At 42.5% G+C, this 10,484-nt stretch overlaps 1 protein-coding gene across 1 annotated transcript in view; it reads left to right on the top strand.

Moving 5' to 3' along the window:
• Positions 1 to 3,846: 3,846 nt before the first annotated feature.
• The window catches only part of KIF25 (kinesin family member 25), a 41,600-nt gene continuing 34,962 nt past the window's right edge, over positions 3,847 to 10,484 (top strand). Inside the window, exons 1-3 of the mRNA XM_066315830.1 lie at positions 3,847 to 3,972; positions 4,673 to 4,738; positions 8,691 to 8,807. Of these exons, the coding sequence (XP_066171927.1) occupies positions 3,895 to 3,972; positions 4,673 to 4,738; positions 8,691 to 8,807 (261 nt within the window). The 5' untranslated portion in view covers positions 3,847 to 3,894. The remainder of the gene's footprint in view (positions 3,973 to 4,672; positions 4,739 to 8,690; positions 8,808 to 10,484) is intronic.

Here is a 10,484-nt window from a genome sequence, read left to right as displayed (position 1 = left end):
ATTTCAGTCTGTGGATATTGCAGCTGTGAAACTTGTAATAGAAACTTTTATTTCTAGACCAAACTATTCCAGGGATGATGAGAGAGGAGCTATGTGTGATGTGCAGCAGTAGCAATGCATTTTCAGTGGGAAAAATATTTTGGGCTATGCCCTGAGGTCAGGTTTGCTCAGTGAGCGGTGTGATGCTGGAGGGCAGTGCAGCACCTGCTGTGCTTTAGGGACGTGAGCTGTCAGCCCTGGCAGCACAGCTTTGGTTTTACTGACCATGGCCCTTACGGTGCTAACTGTGTGAAGTTATATTGGCAGTCAGCCCGCTACAAAACCAATCATTTTACACCTGTGTGAAGTTCTCCCTTGTGCACCTATCATCCATAGACACATTTTCAACTCCTTTAGGTAGTCTGTACTACAGTACTGCCGGGGTTTGAGGAAAAGGCAGGGAAATGAAGATGTTGACAAAGTCCATAGTATGCATCCTGTTCCCTGAAATAATAAGCAATATACTCGATCGTAGAGATTGCTGTTTGTACAAGCAATGGGTACCCAAGTAGGAGAATAAAACAACCTGTTCTTTACCTGCTAATTCAATTAAATAACAAAACATAGTGCTGGTAAAAAATGAGCTTCAGTGATAACAATCATAAAACACATGTAGCAACTCATGTATGTGAAGATAAGAATTGGAACAAAATTCCTTCTGTTTTTTCGAATGCTACTGCTATCTCAGGGTCAGTTACTGGCTGTGTGGCCCAGAAGGCAAAGCCTCACAGGTTAAAAATTTGGAGTTGCCTGACTTCCTTCTCAGCTGTAATAGCAGGTAAACTTAATGAGACCACAGTGCAAGACACCTCCCCAGAGAATCTCAGTTTATCATTACTGACAGGTGCTCAGAGCTGAACTGCAGTTACCAAAAAATGTGCAATGAAAGGTTTACAGCTTCACCACATAATCTTTAGAGGCTGTGTGCAGTACAGCAGTCTCAAGTTACCATCTGAGTGTGGAGAATGTCACCTCATAGAGGCAGTAGAAAACATGGGGACGTACAGCAGAATCTCTCTGTGTTTGACAGAAGAGTGGCTATCTCTCCTGGGCTTTTTCCCAAATGCTTTTCTACCCATTGTGTTTCTTGTTACTGCATTTAGGAATGGTGCAATGGACAGCTCATCGCAAGTTCATGAAGCTGGTACCTCTTGGGTGTCGTTGGTTCCATTGCTGGGGTTAAAGTGAAATGCATGAGAAGTATTCAAGACAATGCTTACTTAATAGTATCCTAAGATCTGTAATCCACTGATGGATTTTGTAATCCATGTATAGTATTTCACTGATGCTAAAATTAATAGAGTTAAATGTGGATTTAGACAGTTCCATTAAATTTCTGGCCCTGAAGTTCCACAGAAAGATCTGTAATATGGCAGGGCCTTGCATTTGCAGGGGAAATATGGGATCAAGTTGGTAAAAGTTTGGGGAAAAAAGATTGTTCAAAGCAGAGAATCAGTGTAGAAGGATGGGCTGCAGTACGGTCTGGCAGCATTTCTAGAAGATTGCTGGATTTTATAATTGTTTCTTGACCAGTATCAACAACAGGCTGTTTTGTTCCCTGCCCATCAAGCAACCTCTCCTGAGCTTTGAAAACAGAAGGAAGATCCCTAAGGAGATTTTTTGCTGTTATGATGAGTCACACATCATACTGAGGTGCATTGTTTTTCTACTGAAGAGGCAATTTTTAGTACTATTTGACCTTCAGAGGTGCACAGAGAAATGACTAAATAGGAATAGTGGATGCTCAGTTTTAGGTTACTACTTCAAAGAGTGATGGTAAATTAAGTATTGTCTGTTACAGCCTACAGAAACAAGATCCTTAATCTCATTAATAGTGGGTAAAATCCACAGTAAGGCAGAGATTACCCATAACACTTCAGAGGTGATCCTTCTGGGATGAGGCTGAGTTTTGCTGGAAAATAACATTGTTCTGACTTGATTGCTGCTGCAGGATAAGCATTACATATAAAACCACAGCTCATTGTCAAGAACGGTGAGTCACACCCGGCAAGCAACTAAATCTTCCTCCCCCAAATAGCTGATGTTGATTAAAATCCTGTCTGCCTTACCTAGTGCAAACATCTTGTAACATCCACACCATTGCAGCATTTCTGAACTGTTTTTTTAGCCTGTATCCATTTGTCAGTTCTCATTTTCCCATCAAACCAGAACTAGTTGCAAGGAGGAACTGCTGAGTTACACTTTTGTGTGCCAAGCCTAAACCCAACCAGCCAGATGGGTCTTTTTTCTTTTAAACTAGAGGCTTTTTTAAAAGAGGTTATAGATTGTAGCAACTGTTGAAGATGCAGGATCCCAGAAGATGGTGGATAGAGCTGCACAGGGGTGTTTAGTTTGGTCTGTGATAGATGGGCTCTGTCTGGGTTCCTCAGTAAAGGAACACTGTCCCTTTTGTACCAAACATGGAGGGATTCACTGCTCTGGGTCTCTCGATTTTCTACTGCCTGCGTGAGAGCACATTTGCCATGATCAGTAGAGAGTAACTTGAGACTGCTATTTTGCAGAACTGGATTCCTCTGTAATTATCATGTTGGTTTTGGTTTAAAAAAAAAAAAAAACCAACACAACCAAACCCAAACAACTATAGTGCAAAAATAGTGCTATTTCCCACTTCAAGAAGCTGACATTTCAGTATCTGGTATACTTACATGTTTGATAGCCAAATAGTATAATGACTGCTTTCAAGACCGTGTAAATCTTTCAGTGCAATACTGTAGAGTACCAAGTAATATTGCCAATGCATGTGACATTTTCATCTTGGGAGCCCTAGTGTGAGACCCCCAGCCATAGCCTGGATGAATAACTCCTGCTCTGGGCAGCTTCTCAGGAGTCCCACACCACCTGAACCCACAGGCTTTGTCCTAAGACCAGCCCTAATGCCAGCCATGGTCGCAGTTACTAAGCAGACTCTGTGGCACATCATCTAGCTCAGCATCAAAGCAAGGTCAGCTACAGCCGCTTGCCCAGGGCTGGGTCTAACTGGGGTTTGAGTAGCTCCAAGGGTGGGGACTCCATGTTCTCTTGGGGCAGCCCGCGCCAGTGTTTGACTATGCTTACACTATCCTTACTGACTTACCTAATAACTCCTGCCTCTTGTCCCCACAGAGCTCATACTCTACGTCAGGTATTTCCACACACTGACTGGATCCCCTCAGCCTTCCCTTCCTCCAGGCTGCGCTTCCCCCAGCACATTCCACGTAACAGATGTTCCTATCCCTTAATCTTCTTTGTGGCCCTTACAGCCTTAGCCCAAAGCACACATCACCAACTGCTTAGCGGGAAGTCCCGTAGACAACATCAGAGCTCCCAACTCTGTCCTTCTCCTCCTCGCCCTTTGCGCGGGTGTGAGATTTGTGCCCCTGGGCCCGGGAACCGGGCAGCCTTGGGAGCTCCAGTCCTTCCTTCTATTCCTGCACTCCCTGCCCCAATCCTCGGCCTTGGTCTCTGAGATGGGGACGCCACAGGCGGAGGGATCCCCCGACCCTCTGGATAATGGGTATGGACGTCTGAGGCCCCTTGTCCCAGGGAACGCCGCCGGCGGAGTGACCCCAGGCCGCCATTAGGGTCACGCCCGTTCCCTGCTCAGCCTCCCTGCGGGGGGCGCTCTCCCCAGCTGGTGCCCGCCGTGGTCCCGCCCCGTTCCCGCTCCCTGCTCACGGATTGGTTGATGGCTGTGCCACTCAGGGACAGGGCACGGCTGGCTGGGCGGGGAAGGGGCGGGCCCGTCGCCATGGCAGCCGCGCTACCGCCCCAGACGCGTCCGGGGTTAAATCCCCGCCGGAGCCGGAGCCGGAGCCGGAGGAGTTCCCGCTCCGCCTCGGCGCGGGACCGGGGAGGATGATGTGGCCGCGCCGCGGGCTCGACCCGGGCTCCGTGTGGGCGCAGCGCCTGCGGCAGCTGGAGCAGCGGTTGCGCGTGAGGGGGCGCGGGGCGGGGGCGGGGCCTGCGGGCGGGCACGTGCTGCGGGGCCGCGCCTCGGCCGCCGGGCGGGAGGGCCGGGCGCGCTCCCGGCACTGCTCGGTCCCGGGCGGGATCCGCGCTCCGGCGGTGCTGGGGCTCGGCGGCCCCCGGGTGTTGGAGGAGCCCGCTCCAGCTGGGGCAGAGTAGTGTCAGCAGCGGGCAGCGCCCCTTCCCTCTGGCCCCGCCGCCGGGCAGGGCAGGGCAGGGCAGGGCGGGCGTTCCGCGCTCTCGGGAGGCGCCCCGGTGCGGAGGGAGCGTCTGACACTGTCGAAGACTTCCGGTAGTGCTGCCTTGGAAGTGAAACTTACGTGCTTATGTATAAATAAACAAAATAGCGATTTTCTAAGGACCACGGTTCTGGAAAATGGCAGGAGGAGGAGGTGGTTTCGCAAAGCAAAAGCGCTTTGAATTGTGTACCTATGCGTTCCCACACGAGCAAGCAGCATCACAGAAAAGACAGAAATGAAGGCTTATTAAGAGTTTATCCTAATTTTTACATGTTCATATACAAATATTATTGTGATTACGAGATGAGGTAGGTAATCTATTGATCTCAGAAGTTCGAGAAACAGTGGAATATGGTAATGAAACAGATAATCAGACTGGTTTTTTTGAATTTTCATTTTTGTGTATTTGGGTGGGTTTTCTTCCTTAGACCAAAGAAGAAAGAATAGTTGTCCTGGAAACTGAAAATGCTGCTCTTCATCTAAAACTTGCAGAGGTGACTGTTGTTTATTTTTTTCAAAAAGAATTTTTGTGGAAATAGAAAAAAAAGACACTGAAATCTGCCATCTTCTTTTCAGGTTTTGTCCTCTTTACCAGTTGGGAAAATCTATGAAGGGATTAAGGCTCAGCATCTCTTCTCAGAATCATGAATGGTAGCAGTAATGACAGGCTGATAAGTAACTAGAAGTCAGCTTGAATTTTAATGTTTGCTATTGTTTTAAATCTAGAAAGCTAAGTTGAGGGAATGACTTGGGAAGCATTAAATATGGACTATTTCTTCTTATAGGGAACATGTTTGTCTAAAAGACAATGGCAGATTTTTCAGGAATATTTATAGACAATTTATAGACAATTGGGATGATGTTTTGAAAGAACTGTTCACAGAGCGCAGGAGAGACATTGCATTAGGAGTAGACTTACCAGGGCTGCCCTGCTGTCTGTGTTTTTAATACTGGTATTGTTGCACATGTGCCCTGTCACACAGCATACAGCAACAGCTGGATGCCCTCATTCCCTTATGGCCTTCTACACAACCATAAGCTATTCCTAGACCCTCACTGAAATAAAGAGCAGTCTGTGATAATGCTTAGGGCCTTCAAAGGGGGGATTTCAAGAGATTTAAAGAATTTTGAATATAGATCTAGGCTGCTAGAGCAGAGCCAGCTGTGAGTATTAGTGGCAATACAAACTTGGCCAAGAGTTTCTAATCTGGGCTGAAACATTAACTGGTTGGGTGACCTCACGGAAGCCATTTGCCCTCCTTGTGGGTTTGCTAACACCCATGGATAAAAATGGGTTTAACATTTTTCAAAGTCTAACTGGAAACAGGTGGTATATCTGAAATGAGTTTTGCTAGGTATACAGAAGAACGCTAATTTATTCTTGAGGAAATGGTTTTATTGTCTTTGTTCTGCTTTACAATATTCATTGAAAGCCTTGAGTATTTCAGCTGATTATTTTTTTATCCTCACAAGCACAAGAAAGAAATTATTCTAGTCAGTAAGGTGTATCAGATGTAGGAAGGAGTTGCCTGTGTATTAGAGGATGAAGCCTCTATTTTGAAATAAAGAGCTGCTTCATTTTATTGAAAAATGTGCTGGAAGAAGTGGGCACCTACAGACACACAAAAGGTATGGGTTGTGTTACCACCATCAGCCAGAAACAATGTCAAATTAAATCCTTTGCAATTAACCCTGAGCTGATGGTTCTTGCACTGATTCAGGCAGTTATTTAAATACACCTTCAAAATTTGCCTCTTCTTGGTTAATTTGCCCCAGCAATCTGAAAATATGAGCTGAACTGAAATCTATGAAATAGTTTTACCTTAATTGAAGACTCTCTATTAAAAGCAATACTAATTGAAATTAGTATTATTTAAGGTTGAGCAATGTTGCACCATATGTCCTAATATTCTACCAGCTGTGCTGGTGAGAAAAGCTCCTGCCCTTGTCTGTCTGTCCCTGATCCTTCAGATCTGCCCATGGAGCTGCCTGAGTGATCGAGCTGTAACATGTTCAGTCACAGGGACCAGGGTTAACAGAGGTCTCATTCTGAACTTGTAAAAGCTAATTGGATTCATTTTGGCTGGAGTGAGCTGGGAAGCTTTGGAGACAAACTTATGAGCATTGCCATAAATAAGGATTTTCAGTGTAAATGTTTGTCTGTAGGGTTGCATCGGTCTTATTAAAACGTTGTCTCCTGCTGTAGACCTTCTCTTACATCCTTGTGACAGTGATGAATTTGAACATTTCTCCTGTGTTCTGCAGCCTGGTATATTGTTGTCCCAGCTGCATACTGGAGGGATTGTTACTGAACGTAGGAAGTCAGATTATTTCTTCCTCCTTTTGCCCTGCTTTTTCCTGTTTGGAAGTCTATTTATCTACCTAATAAAAGCCCTTGCTCTTATTAGCAGTCTTTGAGGTCCTGACCCTGTAGCCTTCTTTACATAAAGCTGTCTGCCAGAATGAATCTGATTGCAAAACTGAGATTTCCCTTTGGAGAACTCTACTGAGTAGTTCAATTTCACTTCTGCTTATAAGAAAGCTGACTATAAAAATGTTTCAGTCCATTTTTTGCTTCTATGCTTAAGCACAGGTTTGCAAGTGCTGGCCTATGAACAACTCTGTTGAATGTTAAAACTTTTACTGGAGAAAACCTCAAAATCGAGGCAACATTTGCAATAAATATTAACTTGATAGTGGAAGAGCTGCAATGACAATAGCATCGACCTTTCTGCTTTTATCTTAGTGTTGAGAAATGTGGAGGGTCAAGGGGAATCTGTGCAGATGGTGCAGATTAGGTGCTAAAAAGAGGTTTTAACTGTCCTAAGCTTACTTAGCAACAAGGCTTGAGTACTGCAATTGCTTATATACATATGCTTAACTTTTCACGTGTGATTAGAGATACTGATTCTGGTGCACTACTCCTGTGCATTTTTGTGAAGCTGTTTGTAAAAATTGCATCTGAGTAACGCGAGTCTTGAAAATCCTTAGATTTTCAGAGCATCTAAGCACTGTATAGAATCAGTCTCAATATCTAGGAGCTTAAAGCCTGTAACAATTAAAAAAAATCTTCTTCCTGCTATTTCTTGTAAGAACTTTTTCTGTTAGTGCAAAGGTGGTGCATTGTCATACAGCTTCCACTTGCATGTAGAAATAGAAGAGTCATGCTTTGTGAAGGTGAAAAAGCCAAATGAAAATATTGGTTTCGATAGGTGATGAAGCACTTTTCTTTTGAAAATACAATCTTTTTTTATCCTAACAGCTTCAGGGTGTTGTACTGGTTTTGCCAATATCGCCTGTATTTAAACTGCAATAAAATGTTTGCTTTTTACCTGTTGTTATCACATGATTGGAATTGAATCACATCCATTGTGTGAACAAATTTACCTCTTTCATGTCGTTTACTGTGCTATGCTTTCCTAGTTTAAATAGCAGAGAATAGCAGTCACAGAATATGTGGTGTGAATAAAGTAGGAAATAAGTCTGTGCAAGAGACAAATGCATTTCAAAAATAGAAGAAGAGGCAAGTGGTACTGTTTAAGGTGTGATAGATGTCAACAGGTGGCAGGGGAAAACAGATGAAGAAGTTGCAGCTCATTTTAATCACCAAGACTGTCAGAAAATTACAAAAATGCATTTCTTAGTATAATACAGATTCTTCCATATTGCCAAATTTCTCAAGAAGTCTCTACCAATATGACTCTTTTTGCATTCATGCCTGTACATGTTTAAAGGTGCATTATTTCTATTTTCCTTTTGATTTCAACATCTCAAAAATTTCCCAAGTTCGCCTTAAAAATTTCTTTTTCATAATAGGTAATTTTAGATTGTTAGAAAGTGTTCTTCTTCACAAACTTTAAAATGTGTTTTGGTTTGCTGTGATCTCTGAAGACCCACAGTAGGGCTTTGTTGGCCCATCTTGGCACCATTGCACCCCTACTGATTGTCGTGGGGTTGGTGTTAGGGTGGGGCACAAAGCTGGGGGCTGTGTACTACCAACTACTTCAGGACTTCAGCAGTTAACACCTGTATATTTGTCTTTGTTCTGTTTCACGTCCTTCCACAGTGATTTCTGCATTAAATCTAGTTGCCAGAGACACATAATCCAGCTGTGTAACCAGCTCTTTTCCCTAAGTGAAGGCACAGTTTTAACCCTGTAGATTCAGCTCAAGCATAAGTAAGAGGGTTTAGGTACTGCAAAAGCATTTTAGTAACCTGGTGTTCAGGTTTACAACCCTAATAAAGTAGAATTTTATGATGTTGGCCTGTTACCATGAGGTGATTCTTCACATGACTCAGAAAAAGGTAAAAATCAAAGAAATTTAGTATTAGCAACATCCTATGTAATCAGTTCACTGAATTACAAATATTTACAGAGAAAAAGGGGTCAGAATGCAATAGGAAACATGAGTGGTTTAAGTGATTTTTTGTGATTTTTTTTAATAGTATCAAGGGTTGGCTGGAAGAAGCACTAATGAAATATTGCAGCTCTATGCTGCTCATGGCCAACAGATGAAATTGCAGAGGAGTTCTGTTGTAACCCAGCTGCATGGAGCAATAAAGGTAAAAGCATTTACTAATAATGTAGGCATAATCAACACCCTAAACATTTACATGCTTATCAAATATAGTAAACCCCAGAAAATGGTGTGATATGAACCTGATCTATAGCTTTACTGTATTCACAACAGAGCTTACAGTAAGGTATAGGAATGATTTCATAGTGATTTTGCTGTAATAGGCTGCAAAGTCATCTGAGAGGCTGGTAAAAGTTGATGGTCCTGAGCTCCAGGATCTTACATATAGGGTGCTAATAATACCTGAGACAGATATTTTTGTAATCAAAACTTTACAGTTCCCCATTTGACTGTCATAGAGACCATCCCTAAAAACAGTAATTGTGATACTTGTTAACCAGGCAGGCAAATCCTTTAAAAAAAGCATTTGAGAGCTCCACTGATTACTAAGAGTTCACTGGCAGATCTCACAAGAAGGGTAGTTTGCTGTATGCTCACTCAGGTTGTAATTTTGTGTCAGAAAGGCTGAAACTGTTCACCTAGTGCCAGTGCCATTACATTTGCCTTTGTGGAAGTACTTTTTTATGAAGTTACTCCATAGAGTAGTGACTTCCTTTTAGGGACACTACCAAATATCAGCTTTCCTCAGGGCAGCACTGAATGCTGCATAAAATGACTGACAAGTATCTCAGGAAAAAAATCAGACTCTTAACAGACAACAGGATGCAGCTTAACTGCAGCATTGTTGGACTAGATGATTGTTGTAGGTCCCTTCCAATGTAAAAATGCTGATTTATTCCAATTACAGATGTTCTGCTTTGTAAATTTTGTGTTGGTCTTTTACATTTTTGGTTAGCTAGAATGGCAGAACTGCTTGTGATGCAATACCAGTGGACTGAGGCAGTAAACTATCAGATATCAATGAATACTAGGAGGGAGCAAGGCTCTCTAAATAATTAAAGTCTAGAAGAACAGTCATCCTATATCCACAATAGCAAAAAAAATACTCCTTCCCATTTACATTGTTTAGCTTTTGAGAGTGCAAATTGCAATGATTTTGTCCCTTTACTTTAAGTTGCCTTTTTATCATTGAAACTAATTTATCAATTCAAGGTCAGTACCACAGTTAGAAAAATAAAATGTCACAGAATATGTAGCACTTTGTAACACAGGCTGACAACGAAATATCACACTGTTTCTGTGACATAAAGTTTACCTTGGAGATGGCTTTACATGGCCATTTCAGGACTTGGATGTCAAGAAGTTTAGTGATTCTAAAATCAGGTAAATTTGTTTTTATTTAAGTGGTCTTGCAAGTGAATATAGGCTGATCTTACAAACATTTAAAACTCATCGTGTATATTACTCTGAGTTACATTCACAATAGTTTTCTGAACAACATCAGTTTCTGATCTTTTCAAAATACATCTCTTCTCATAGGAAGACATAGAACTGGCCTATACAAGAAATGCCTTGAGTGAATCCTAGCAAATACCTTCTGATCAAAGTGAGGAAAATGAAAGTAGTAAGGGATATATGGATCACAGTTTTTCATTGCTAATTCTGGATATGAGTTAAAAGTGGACAGAGCCCACACATGCTCACACACACTTATTTTTATCTGATGAAATAATAGAGACTTGGTTATACCTGAAGCTGTGTTACAGTCAAAATAGGTATGATAAAATTATAAGGATCCATAAAGTCTTTCAGAAACTTTTAG

Source organism: Sylvia atricapilla, chromosome 3, assembly GCF_009819655.1.
Source record: "Sylvia atricapilla isolate bSylAtr1 chromosome 3, bSylAtr1.pri, whole genome shotgun sequence".
Taxonomy (NCBI): domain Eukaryota; kingdom Metazoa; phylum Chordata; class Aves; order Passeriformes; family Sylviidae; genus Sylvia; species Sylvia atricapilla.
Note: the sequence above shows the minus strand (reverse complement) of the source record. Positions and strands in the feature narration are given on the sequence as shown.